The sequence below is a fragment of the Euprymna scolopes genome, chromosome 13, assembly GCF_053919585.1.
Source record: "Euprymna scolopes isolate OS-2025 chromosome 13, ASM5391958v1, whole genome shotgun sequence".
In the NCBI taxonomy this organism is placed as follows: domain Eukaryota; kingdom Metazoa; phylum Mollusca; class Cephalopoda; order Sepiida; family Sepiolidae; genus Euprymna; species Euprymna scolopes.
Window position 1 is genome coordinate 52062235 of NC_136494.1, and position 15044 is coordinate 52077278.

Genomic DNA, 15044 nt, shown 5'->3' on the forward strand with positions numbered 1-15044 from the left:
ATGAATCAAAATCATGAACATCCACTGAACGAAAATATATCCAAATTGAGAAAGAGGCTTTAGCAATTATCTATACTGTAAAAAGACTTCACAAAATGCTATACGGCCGTCATTTTAATCTGATCACAGACCACAAGTCTCTAACAAGTATTTTTGGTTCAAAGAAAGGAATTGCTGTTTATACAGCAAACCACTTACAAAGATGGGCAACTATGCTGTTGGATTATGATTTTTCCATAAAATACCAACCAGACAGCAAAATTGGCCAAGCAGATGCATTTTCCAGACTCCTCTCTTCTCATCAAAAAGTTGAAGACCATGTATCACTGCTATATCTGTAGAACCTGAAGTTGTCTCTGGACTTGTTTCTACAGTGCGTGCACTACCGGTCACATCGGCGATGATCCAGGAGGTTACGGTTGCAGACCCACTACTACAAAAAGTTCGGCACTTCCACTCTATCAGCTGGCCTAATAAGTGCACGGATCAGCAACAGCAACCATTTTTTTCAGCAATGATCTTCTTTGTCTGAGACTAATGGAATTCTTCTTTTTGCTAAACGTGTTATTGTTCTATCTAATCTTCAAAATAGTCCTCAGACAATTTCACCAGGGACATCAAGGAATTAATCTGATGAAATCCTTGACCCGTGGTTATGTATATTGGCCAAGTATGGACAAACAATTAGAGGAATTTTTTCAGGAGTTGCTCCAAATGTCAACTAGTTGCAAAGTCCCCCTGAAAAACTATATTACATTCATGGCCAACTCCAGAAATTCTTGGTCATGACTGCACATTGATTTTGTAGTTCCAATAAATGGACAAAATTATCTCGTGCTAGTTGATTTTTACAGCAAATGGCCAGAAGTCTTTCATATGAACCACATCTCATCAAAAGAAACTAAGAAAACTACAAGAAATTTTCAGCAGGTTGGGAGTGCCCAAAGTATTAGTTTCAGATAACGGTACTGCTTTTACTCCAGCAGAATTCGCGGACTTCTGTAAACAGAACAGTATTCAGCATCTGAGATCTCTACCTTTTCATCCTCAATCAAATGGATAAGCAGAACGGTTTGTGGACACTTTCAAGAGAGCACTCTTGAAATTAAAAGGGGAAGGAACTACTCAAGAGATAAAGCAAATATTTTTAAGTAGCTACAGAGCTACCCCAAGTCCAAATTGCCCAAATGGAAAGTCTCCTGCTGAAGAACTTATGAATAGGAAACTACGTTTGCCAATTGATGCTATTCGCCCATCAACAACTAAATTTTACAGAAGAAACAAAATGACGGAAAACCAGTTTATTTGCCATCATGGAGCAAAACCCCGTAAATTCCTTCCAGGACAACCTGTATTGGATAAGGACTACCGTAATGGTAAAGAAAAATGTACACAAGTTCGCATAATATGCCGTTCTGGCAATGTTGTTTATGACGTAAATGTACAATCATCTATTTGGGTTAGACATGCGAATCAGCTTCTTCAGTCATCCCTTCCAGAGCAACGTCCAAATGATGCAACCATCCCTTTACACATTTTGAATTACCCCAAAGTGTTCCGGTTATAAATAATAAACAAAACGTCTCACATCAGTCCCAACAAGAAGAATCCAGCGAATTTGTAAGCCAACGCCAAACTTACAAATAGATCTGCATAAAACCTCTTACAAGGATCACATTTCAAAGGGGAGGTGTTATAACCGAAAAGCAAAGAGTTATCTCCCCTGCATCGGAAAGGGGGAAGACTTGTCAAGATGACTGACACAGCATTTCACATAATCTGATGCTCTAACATTTTACTATTTTTCTGTTAAAAAAATAAATAATTTGGTGCCAAAACGATGTCTTCTTGTAATTCCCACATTTAATAACCAGTTATATTCCATGACGACATAACACAAACAAAACTAAATAAACAAGTTTTATGTAAATAAAAACAAAAACATTCTTCACATGGGGAATGGAGAGTGTTTTTGTTTTTTAATTATTCTGACCTAACAATTTAATAAACAATACAAAAATAAAATAAACATTAAAACAATAGAAAAACAATAGGACTTGTGCAGCAAACTATTATTTAGAAACTCATTTTTAACATGCAGAAGAGAGAATATTTTTTTAACTAGTCTGTATTTTCACCTAACAATTTAATAAATAAGACAAAAATAAAATAATTGTTAACTTCTGCTCTTCTGAAACAGTTTGTCTTTTACTTTTATTAATTTTTTTTTTTTTAGTTTGTTTGAAATTTTAATTGGAGGTATTTTTATTTCAGAAGGTTGTAATTTCAAGAAATTAAAGGATATTTTTAATTTCAGTCTCAAAGTTCAAAAACAAACTCCTACAACTTTTCTATCTAGAAGATGAAAAAAAAACCTGAGAGGATGATGTCCAATTTCATCAGTTGAGAATTAATCAGTTAAGAAAGCTCATACTGATGCCCATTTAAACTTAAATAACTCTCAGATTTCAAATATTTTTATTTGAAAACTTAAAATTTGTTGGAGAGAATTTGTTATGTGCTACCATCACAAGAAATGGACCGTTTAGTCTAAGTTTATCAAGGAAATCAGAAGTAATTGCACTTACAAATGCTATCATTTGGAACTTTGTTTCCTTACAAAAGAAGGAGTTACTGCAGAATATCTATCTGGATATTTCATCGATAAGTAAGCATTTGGGAAACAGGTGAAAAAAATTTGGGCAACATGTAGAAATCTCTGTAAATTTTGGCATTGTAATCAAAATTATGAAGACTTCCTGAAAGCAGATTGCTGGTGTCAACCAGTCAGTGAAAATGTCACCAAAACCATTGTAATATCTAATTCACTTACACCCAAGGCAACTATGCCAACTTGTAGAAATAAAGTTGAAAGAAATTAGAATAAAGCCTCAAGCATTACAAAGGTACTTGTGAAGAGACAGCAACAACTGTAGGAAACAAAATGAGAAAAATGCAAAGAAGCAAACTAAGAAAATTCTCATCACTCAGAGGGTGAAGACACACGGTGGGGTATATTTCAGTGAAGAGAATGTCACACAGATGCTGCATATGGTAGGGCAGAGGAATAATACACTTGAGTTCTTGGCAATAAATCTGAACATTTAAAACTTGGCCAATCCTTAGAATCACTGGCAAACCACTTGAAAGCATTTTTGAATGGCATAGACCTAATAAATGACCATGAAACATTAGCAAACAACGAATCCGAAACCAGTGGAGCAGATGAAGAAAGCACTTTATTGGTTAGGCACAGTTCAAAAACTACAGCTTCAGTAAACAAGGACAATTTGTGACAGTATTGCAAAATCAGTTCAAAAGTGACATTGATGTTCACTTGGGTGTTTATATTTGATAGTTCATTTTTGTGTTTGTCAATGTTGATTTTCAAAGTTGATTATTTTTATATCTTTGGAATTTCAGTTAATGAATCATTTTGATGGTACAGGTGTCCCTCCAGCAGAAAAAGAAAAAATAGATTCTTTGCCAGTAAAACTAATAACGCAAGAACATGTTGGTAAGTTTTATTGTTTTGTTTTTGTTTTGTTTTTTTCTTTTTGATTTGTCTTGCATTTTTGAAATATTTATTATCTCCCAAACAACGAAAATAACAATGTAAAATTATTTTGTTACAATAATTGGAAATATTTTATGAAATGTCCAATTGGAAAGAAATTTTCCTTTTAATTTAAATTCTAACGTTGATACTAGTTATGTAGGCGATTACAAATAATTCAAAAGTACTCTGTAAGAAAGAATCCCCCTTTGCCAGTTCATCAGTATAAACACTCGTAACGTGAATGTTCCTGAGTTTATGCACAAGACACTTTTTGTAAATTTTTCTTTTTGTTAACAAGGGGTTTCATTATATCACTTAATATACAGTTTTGGTGGGAAGGGTCTACTACATAGTTGGTTTTTGTTCTTTTTTGTTTTCTTTTTGTAACATACTAAGATATTAAAAAGAGATTAAGGGTCAATAAATTATTCATAGGTTTTTTGTAAAAATCAACTTTTATTCATTACAAAATTTTTATTTAAAATGCAAAAATTATGGTACGAATATAAAGCTAATCCAATTCTGATGTACATGTCGACCCCTCCACCAAAACAAATGCGTATTGAATATTTTAATCAAACCTTATGGCTATATAAAGGGCTGTCCACAAACACCTTGCCTTCCACATAAACTTTCTGTGACTTGTAATCTCCCTTATAAAATAAGCAATTATTTATAAAGTATTACCAGGGCTACCCAACTTTATCTGGTGTCCTTGCAATGAAAATACAATTAAAAATAAAGTCTAACATTTTTTAAAAACTTTTTTCTCTTACTTGGTATTGTTACTTTTTAAACACTCATCTCTTCTGACTGCTTTTCTAGAATTTTTTTTTTTTTTAATTACATTTTCGCCCCAAACAAGGCAAATTGCCACTTTGGTGTAGGGGGATACTATCAGGGGCAACAACTACTGGGGTACTATGTAGGGATTTGGGCAGCAAGATGTTGGTTCACGTTACACTTGTAACAGTACTGTTGGGGAAGCAGGGACCTGGAATGGAATTCCAGAGTCTAGCGGTTCTGGGGAAGAAACTATTGGAGTAAAAAGATCTTTTACATCTAGGGATCTCTACAGTGTGGGGGTGGGATTTAGCAGCCTGTCGGGTTTGTCGAGGGTGCTCACATTGTGGGGGCACAAGTGATTGCAGTTCGTCAGAGCATTCACCACTAAAATACTTGTAGAAAAGGCAGAGGGATGCAACATTTCGTCGATGGGACAGAGGCTGAAGCTTAGATGCCAGTTCAGGGCTTATCAGGTTTGCGACTCTCTTTTGAACCTTGTCAAGGAGCAAGAGACTAGTAGCAGATGCACCAGCCCAGATGTGATAGCAATACTCCATACATGGGCGAATGGTGGCCTTATAGAGGTACAGGATACTTTCGAGTGTTAGTAGTTGTCTAACACGGTAGAGAGAGCCCACCTTTCTTGTAGCGGCCCTGGCAATGCCTTCAATGTAATTGTTCCAACTCAGGTTTCCTGTGAACGTTAGGCCAAGGAGTTTGAAAGATGTACTCTCAGATAAAGAGTCGTTGGCCATTGCTATAGGTGGTAGAGAGGGTTTCTTGTAATTATTGAATGAAACTAGTTTAGTATTGGCAGCATTGAACGCGACCAACCACTTTTGTCCCCATTCCACCACAGATTGGAGGTCTTCCTCTAGTGTTTCTGCCATTTCTTTAGAAGTGTGTTCATTCGTCTTCCTGTCGTGCCTGCCATAGAGTGTAGTGTCATCAGCATATATACCCATCTCAGAGGCAATTTTGTCGGGGAGGTAATTTATGAATATCAGGAACAATAGAGGTCCAAGGATAGAACCCTGGGGCACCCCCGCATTTATATCATATTGTTTAGATGTACGACCATCGTGGACAACCTGGATTTTTCTCTTATCTAAGAAGGATTTAATTATGTTAAGTATTCTACCAGTGATACCGTATGATCTAATTTTCCTGAGGAGACCCTCATGCCATACCCTGTCAAAAGCCTTAGATATATCTAGAGCTACCGCTCTGCACTCCCCCGCTTTGTCCAGTGAATGGTATATACATTCAGAGATTACAGTTAGGATGTCTGCTGTGGAACGGGCTTGTCTAAATCCATATTGTTTGTCAGTCAGAAGTTTAGCATCTGTAAGGTGATGGACTAGAGCATGGTTAATTAAGGTCTCAAATATTTTGGCAAAAAGTGGGAAAAGGCTAGGCGATAATTTGATGGGTCAGTCCTTTCGCCAGAATTCTTGAATACTGGTACAACAGAAGCAGTTTTCCAACAGCCCGGAAAGCAAGCTTCATTAAGGTATTTGTTGTAGAGTTTGGAGAGAACTGGAGCTACTGCGGCTGAGCACTTTTTTAATAGCACAGCTGGGATAAGATCGGGTCCACATGCTTTTGAAGTGTCAAGGTTTTTTATGATAGCATGCACTTGAGCAGGGGTGGTTTTCAGATCGTCTAGCGTGGCGTCTGTCTGCATAGGAAAGTCAGGTAGGGGGTGGTTGGAAGGGTCCAGTGTGGAGTTTGAGGCAAACCGACTGGCATGCATGTTAGCCTTCTCCGCATGGGAACATGTGCTACGATTGCAGTTTTGAACCAGTCAGTGGTCTCGTTTGCACACTGTTCAGCAGGGAGAGAAAAAATATTTCTCCATGGGGCATCTCTGATTAGTTCCCTGGTGGCTTCCCAGTCAGCCTTTTTATAATATCTCGTTGTTTTGAGCACTGGCTCTTCAGTTTTGGCTCTAGAGTTTAGGGCGATTTCAACCATTTATCACTGCATGATCAGCGTTCCCGAGTGGGCTGTGGGCCTTCGTTATGCAGTCATCAGGAACTGTGGTCAAAAACAGATCTAGAAGTGATGCGTGTTGTTCTTCCTGGTCAGGGAAACGGGTTGGAAACGTAACAATTTGTGATAGGGAGTGAGATATAGTGAAGCTATGAGTTGTGCTGCCCACTGCATCTGTGTAAGTAGAGAATCCAAGCCAGTTTTTGTGGTGGACATTAAAGTCACCAAATACATGTATTTGTGCGCTAGTGTCATGTGCAAACTTTCACAACTGCTTCAGTATAAAAATAGGAGGATATGAAAAAAACGTAATCATCAACTACACAATCTACTTTCACTATTTTTTACAGATTTTCCAGTAAATTTTTTTTTCTGACTCCCTCCATGCACTAATTTGATCCTTTGTGACTCCCCAAGTGAATGAATATTAAGAGGTTGGGAGGGATATGGCATATTGAAGATAGTTTGAAGATCAAATTAGGAACTCCGGTTTTTTTTTGGGGGGGGGGTTTAGTGATTGTCAGTGGAGCCACGAATTCGCTAACTACAACCCCATGCAGAGGAGAAAAAAATTGACTAAACTAAATGGCAAATAAAAAAAAAAAAAACATTTATCAGTCTGATTGTTCTGATAATGAGGGGAAACCATGACTTTTCACAATTCATCGCGATTGAAGTGGAGGATAAATCTTTCTGATTGAAAAGGTGATGAGCAGCAAGACAAATTCTTATAGTTTAAAAATAAATAAAGGGTGGCAGTCACTAAAAATAAACAGGTAACAAATCTATTAAAAATATATATACAATATCAAATGTATGAAATAAGAAATTGAATATGTTGAGTCACTCAAAGTTAGGACATGATGTAGATGATTACTTTGTTTGCATCTTGCAGAATGAAAACTACAACTAGCTTTAAATAAGATCAGCAAATGGACTTTAAAAAATGGTTTCAGATTTTCTGAAGCCAAGACAAAATTTGCCCATTTTTGCAATTTGTGCAAAATGCATAATGATCCAAGTCTGAAACTGAATGGCAACAAGATATAAATAATAAAGAAGTATTGTATCCCTTATGTAAAGAATTTCAACAAAAATACAAGACAACTAATCTAATAGCTCACACTGATTGTGTAATTGATAAGAAATCCCTATTCAAGTTGTTTAAAACAATTGAGAGATCAAAACTAGATTAAAAAAAATTTAAAAACAAGATCACGTGTATTACAAGAATTTGAGTAAAATAAAATTAAGCTTGATACTGGATAGGATAATTTAAGAAAAATGGCAAGAATCTTGGGATGAATTTACTGGCAGTTGAAGAATCTCTGATATGTCATGTCAAGAAAACAAAAAAGCAGTAAAACATATTAACAGATTATCAGGTATACAACAAAGCTGAGAGAAACACTACAGCTCAAAAAATCTAAAAGATCTGACAAAAAATGTTAGACTTCATGAAAGTAATTGAACTCTTTTAAAAACAAAATTAATTTTAATTTTGTTTTCTTTCAAACATAGTATCAAATAATTATCTTCATATTTAATCTAAAATAAATCATATCTATAGTAAAATGAAATTCTGCTGAATATCAAGTGATATTGGCATACATGACACTGAAAAAGCAGATAAAACAGCAATGGAATCACTGAACATGATATCTTCCAATACTAGAATTCCATATTGATCTTCAACACTAGAATCAAAGTAAAATGCCAAGAATATTGGGATGAATGCCAAAGTAATAAATTAACGAGATTTGCCCAACTATTGATGAGTGGCCCTTGGTCTACAGAAAAGCTAAAAGAAGGGGTTGTAGTAGCCAGACTTCGTATAGGATGTACACGTATTATTCACATTTATTGGAAGGTGAAGATTCTTCTGTATGTATATCATGTCAAAAATTTTAATAGGATCTTCAACAAAGCTGAAGGAAATCCTACAACTTGAAAAATTAAAAGGGGCTTTTTAAATGCACAAATTTGACAAAAATGTTACACTTCATCAAAGGAGTTGGATTCTTCAAATAAAAATTAATTTCAATTTTTTTTTTTTTTTTTTTTTTTTTTTTTTAAATAATATAAAATAATTATCCAACGTATAGAATTTCATTTGACAACTTTATTTTGTATTACATAATCTGTGGATGATTGATAAAACAAGTTAAATTATCCTCTTTTGAGAAATATATTTTCCCAAAATTGAAAAATAAATAAATTGGTGTGAATGCAAATAAAGGAATTTTTTTTTTTTTTTGTTAATCACCTCTCTCAGCAGTATTGTTATTTTAGTGTCATTAGATTACTCTAATAAAAAGAGTGACTGAAATTACTATTTGAAAGAGATAGTGCGTGAACAATAGAACCCATTTAGCAGTGTATGTTGGAATTTTCTTCTTTTTTTTCTTTTTTAGAATAGCTTTTTCCGATTTCAATCTACTTGCTTCATTTCAATCAAGCAGATAGAGATGTAATGATTAGACTTGCTTCATTGGTTCTCCCATAGTTTATTTTATTATTAAATAGTAATAAACTGTTAATTGATCATGTAACTTTTTAAAGTTATAAAAAATGTTGCAACCATTTTCTTTTGAATAAAATTTATTTTTCGTTTCTGGAACTTTTTTTTTTATATAAAAAAGATGTAAGAATAAAGTCTGGTACTTGTCTAGCATTTGAACTACACGTAACTGGCCATTCGGCTTTGCTTGGAACATGCAGAGTGATTATCAAAGCATAACAATGCTACTCAAGGAAAATATACAAGAAAACATTTAAATATGATAAAATCACCAGAAAAAAATATAATTATAGTGTAAATAAAGAAGAAATAACAACCTACTGTAACAATTTCTATTTTTTTTATTCTTGTAACAAATTTTTTTTTTCTTTGTCAAACAAAATTTATAAGGTAACCAACTTTTTGTGTTTTTCATATTTTTTTTAACAAGTTTTTTTTAAAAAGCACTTTGTTTTCCTGTATTTTTAGCATTTTTTTTCTTTATTTTTGTAAAGTAAACTTTTTAATTTGTTTTTATTTTATTTTTATTTTTTTTTTATATGAACAATTTTTCCTGTTGGGGGGGGGGGGCTCTTTTTTTCTTTTTTGAGACAGCAGATATTACCTTACGATTAGATAGACTTTTCTACAGTCGCATTAGACAGTCAAAGTCAGGTGAGAAGAGACGACGGATGTGGAAGAAACTTTGGTGACCAGGTAACTTTCCGAAATATGGTTTAAGATGGAGACAAAAGTATCATTACCAAATTTCTGTCTTCACATAAACTCGAAAAGACAACTGTAAAGGAGCTCCAGGCTGATCCCGCATTACGTCTATTGCTGGCATTTCATTCTGGTACACCTCCATTCTTAGCAAATCTTTTGATGATGATACACCTCTCGCCATAAGACACACAATTTTTCTTGACAGCGATTAATCGTTTTGTTTGGCAATATGAAAACGTATAACTGTTGATCCAAGGTGGTGATATCTTGTATAAAGTTGTTAGGAATGGCCGTTTGAGAGTGTGTTGTTTACTTAATCTAATCAATATTTTTTTTTCTCAATATTTTCCCCAAAGATTGTCTGTTCCTTTGTTGTGCATTGATTGGCTAATTGGCGTCTTACATCTGATTAGTCAAACCTGAGCGCATGACGTCATGTTCTGAGCAAAGCTGTTAGGGTTAGTTACGTCGTGTTCAAATTCTGCACAAGTACCTAAATCTTATAAATTTTAGATGCATCAAATGTAACGCATTCTGTTTAGATATTTTAATTACTCAGTTGCCTGGAAATCTTTTAATCAACTTTTTCTAAGACAGAAAATGTATTTTTGTTTAATAGCACCTGATCGAAAATTGTCTTGTCAGAATCTCCTTATATTAAAAAACAATTCTGTATGATGTGCAGATTAGTGATGGAAAGGAAATATATTCCAAAAATAAAGAATTTTAATTAAGAAAATTAAATTTTATGTGTAAGAGAGGAGCAACTGTCTTCAAAATAATCTCAAGAAATAAAATAACTCAACAATAATTTAAGCTTGCAAGATTTTTGTAATTTTCACAAATTCCTGTTCATCACTAAAAAATTTTTTTTATAAAAATTAAACTACTTAATCAATTTACATGAATTTTGGGATATATTTTTGTTTCATCACAAGTATATATATATAAATATGCAGATTTATCTTTTTTTTAATATAGGGGAATTCTAGTCAATAAAAAATTGTTTAAAATTTAATGTTGGAATGTATTTGTTGATCCGTATTTGTGGATATGTATTTGTTGAGGAAAAACATTTTTATTGTATTTCTTTTTTATTTTAAGATAAAAAACAGCAATGTGTGATCTGCTTGTGTGAATTCCAGTTAAATGAGCAAGTGAAACAGCTTGGATGCCAACACAAGTATCATATAAAATGTATAGATACATGGCTCATAGCAGTAAGTGTCACCTAATGTTTCTATTAACTTTAATTCTGCTCTATTGTATCTATAATTTTGCTTATCAAACATTTCATATTTGTTGATTAGAAAACGATGCAGATTCACTTAAAACGGAAAATCCAAAACAAAATTCGTAAAATACAATTCGTTATTACAATTGGTGTTACTTATTGTTATCTCAAAACGCATAAACTATGTCACATACAATCTGAAAAATAGATTATTTCCATCTGTTCTTCCATATGGATAACTTAATATTATGTGGGTAATTTACCATTGATAAATAAAAAGCTAATATGGATTTCTTAGTTACTAGCGAGGGGTACCCGGCGTTGCCCCGGGTGTTTGGAGGTGTGTTTGGAAACTCCGGGGTGTGGCGGGGGGGGGGGGGTAAAAAAAGTCAGTATGAGGATCGAACCCGAACCGTTGAGGCAAAGTTATAAATTAAAGTGTGAAAAAAAAAACGTGCGACGTTAACCATTGCCCCACCGCGAGATGCTAACGGAAACACCTTTGAATTTATTTAATTACTTGGATTTGGCAGGTGCCCGTTTTAATGAGTTAATGAGGTCAAGTTTGACTGCAGGATATTATTTCATTTACTGCGGAACGCTTTTTTTTCCCCAAGATGTTATAGGAAAAAGACTAACCCACATGCGTCGAGCGACAAATGTTGAATATTTATCTTCCCGAAATTGAGCAAATTAAATAGACAGGCGAGCTTCGTTGTTAACTGTGAGATATTACGATTTATATGTGATATAAAAAGTTTTAAAGTTGTGAACCGACCGGCTGCTTCTCTGAAAAAAGCCTTTTGTAGACATACAGAAAAAGTGAACACACATACAAACATACATTTTCGCTTTTATATATATATAGATTTCTTTGTATAAATAAAGACTACACCTTGTATTTTTGATTTATATAGTTTCAGTTAAATATTCAAATGAGGATGTCCACACAAAATAGAAGCTTAAAACGTTATGACAGTTGGACACAAATCAACATATTTTTACCTGAATTCGTTTTGGCTCTGCATATTTTTCATGAATTTTATAATGATGTCTATAGTGATGTAACTGGATCATGTAATTGATGAGACATGAACACCTCAGTATGTTTATAATAAGCAGTTTAATGCTTAAACACAACAGGAATAAAATGCAATGAAAATTAAAAGGTTATTTTACTAAATAATAATTTTTTTTTCCACAAAATTACACTTCAAAAACTTTTTCTTGCTTCTAATTCAATCATGTTTTTCTCCAATTTTTCCTCAAGATTGCACTCAAAATCAACTGTATAAAAATTTCTCACTTCAAAAAAGCTTTTCTATTTGTTTTTTGTGTTTTTCCCCCTTCAATTATTATCTGCTTTTTCCAGTTTTTTTTTTCTTTTTCGCACCATACTTTTGTTTTTTTTCCCCCCCTCCTACTATTTTTCTATTACTGCTGTTCAACAAATTATAAAGAAAAATGGCCTCCATTTTCCTACCCTTCTTTCTTTGGCTGGTCTGCCTGGTGTCATCAGAAAAGTTGAAAAGAAGCAGACACTATGACATCCTCCCCCCTCTCCTGAGACTAGTACTACATGCACGTGCATCTTTGTTATATTCACAGTTCCTTTTGTTTTTCTTTCCTTACTGTTTCAATCCCAATCATTCTATTCACTTAATATTTTTGTTGACATTTACGCGCATGATATTTTGCTCACCATATCACAACATAAACTCCTGTATTCATAACATTCCACGAATGAGGCTAGACTATATGAATCAGTTGTGATGGAAATGCCATACAAATCCTTTAATCATTAATAACAAAACTTAACTGCTATCAATATGAAGGACTGAGCAAGAGCAATTAGGATCTGATCAGCCCTGTTTTTTCTCTGATATTGAAAGACCTGATTCTTCTTGGGTTTCAAAACCTGGTATATTATTTGCATTTATTTTTCAATCTGACTTTTTATAACTCCATATGGAAAAACTTCACATTTCATTTGTATGTGTGTATATATATATAAAAAAAAATGTTCTTATTTTAATAAAAAATAAATACATTATTTTTCCCCCTTTCTAATCAGCAATTTTATTTACTTTCAGCATGGGAATTGTCCTGTATGCAGAAAGGACTTAAATGGACGTGAAACAACTGCAAAAGATTATTCGAACCCTCTGGATTTAAGCTGAAAAAAATATATATTCTGTCTTCAATTTTCCTTTTTCCCAACATTTTTCTTTTTAATTAACCTTTTCATTTTTTTTTACCCAACACCAACTCTTCTCTTCAATCCTCTTTGTTTTTTTTTTTATGAATATTATTTTTATTCTTTAAATATGTGCATGTACTCAAGAATATTCTAAAGATATTTTGTGTACGAATGCACAAATTACACACACCCACACCTGTAATACCAGCATGATATACATTAATCTCTTTCTGCAACAAACCATTCATAACAAAAAAGTTTTTATTTAGACAATAAAAGAAGTTCAGTTTGTAATAAAGGCAAACTGATGTGAAATCTTTCAATTAAACCACAAGAAAATCCTGTCTTTGCACACATGATACTTCATGACAAAAATATTTCAAATGATAGAAGATATGTCACAATGGTTATTGTAAGACAATTCAAGGAATATTAAAAAGAAAACAAAAAAGAAAAAAAAATGCATTTCTTTTGTACTTATTTTCCCACACATTATCTTTTTCTTTCTTTTTTTTTTATTCAACAGAAAACATAAAACAGTGACAGCTTGAGAGAAATGTATTCAAGTTCTTGTATAAAAATTAGATGTTGAAGCGAACAAAAAAAAATTAAATCATTTCTTTAAAGAACTTCTTTCTTTCTTTTTTTTTTTTTTTGTGCTATTTCTCTCGTTCGTATTTATTTTGTGTGTGTGACAAGTTTGGCTGTACAACATGTAAACCATAAAATTGTCGTTACTGAAGTAATATAATCATCTCTGTATATAATTGTACCAAACATTATCAGTTTATAGTTTCTAAATGATTCATCTTTAAAACTTGTAAAGATAAAAACACATTCTACAATCAAGGGAGATAAGAGAGATAAATTTGTTTTCTTTTTAAAAAATTTTTTTTTTTTTTTTTTTTTTTTTTTTTGTCATAAGATCTATAAATATGTGCCAGTTTATTTATTTTCACTATTTTCCTTCTATTTTCTACTCTCTACAAATTGTCTCCATTAGTTCTTCACTTCCATTTCAGTTACTGGTGGGGGCTTGCGTATTTTAGTGAATTATATTAATTCAATATTAATTTGATTAGGATATCTCAGGAAATCAATTTTGTAAATGTTTTATTTGTGTGTAACAATCATTTTAATAAGATTTTGTATTGATTTGTTAAGAGTTTTGTGCTCTCAACAAACCTTCCATAAAATTACCTGAAACAGTGAAATGTAAGAGTTATCTTTTTCAAAGAATATTTTTTGCTGGTAATTTTAATATATTTTATATTTACAGAATCTTGTATTTACAATTGTACATTTTTGATTTTGTTTTATAAACTAAAATGGACTGTGAAAGATCTTTCTCTGAGTCTACCAGTCAACTTTTCTCAACTCTTACACCAAAAAAGTTATAACAGAATCTTTTCTGTCTCATGAGAATTTTTTTTTATTTTATGACAATATTTTGGTTTTCAAAATGAGATACAAAAATGACATCACTTGATAATAATTCGATTAAATACATAAGAGTAACTGTAGTAATTCGGATATTAAAAAGTAACATTTAATGAAAACAATAGTTTGTTATTTTTGAAAAATATTGCGAATTTGTCTTTTTTTATTTTTTTACATATACATATTAAGGAAGGTGTGGAAATCTAGAGACAGTCTTTATAATTTGTAAGAGAGAAAATATAAAACCTGTTTACAGTTTGAATAAAAGGTTTTGCTTAATACTTTTAATAAAATATTTGCTTTTTTACTCTATTACATGTTGCTGTGTTTTATTGTACAAACAGATAAATGCCATAAATATTCTCGGTTTCATCTTGTCAATTTTGTGTTTTACATTTTTTCACTTAACATAAATCTTAGTATTAATAATATAGCATTAATCATGATCATCTGATATTCAGCAGTACTACATAAAAATATAGCATTAATCATGATCATCTGTGATATTCATCTGTATAACAAAATAATATAGCATTAATCATGATCATCTGTGATATTCAACAGTACTACATAAAAATATAGCATTAATCATGATCATCTGTGA

At 32.6% G+C, this 15044-nt stretch overlaps 1 protein-coding gene across 2 annotated transcripts in view; it reads left to right on the plus strand.

Annotated features, from left to right (window-relative positions):
• Positions 1-14752, plus strand: part of LOC145292021 (E3 ubiquitin-protein ligase RNF115-like) — a 65728-nt gene extending 50976 nt beyond the window's left edge. The window contains exons 7-9 of one of the 2 annotated variants that reach the window (XM_080138027.1): positions 3424-3517; positions 10671-10786; positions 12894-14752. In XM_080138027.1, coding sequence (XP_079994153.1) covers positions 3424-3517; positions 10671-10786; positions 12894-12980 — 297 coding nt within the window. In that variant the 3' untranslated portion in view covers positions 12981-14752. The remainder of the gene's footprint in view (positions 1-3423; positions 3518-10670; positions 10787-12893) is intronic. The other variant, XM_080138025.1, reaches the window with a different exon arrangement.
• The last annotated feature ends 292 nt before the right edge of the window (positions 14753-15044 follow it).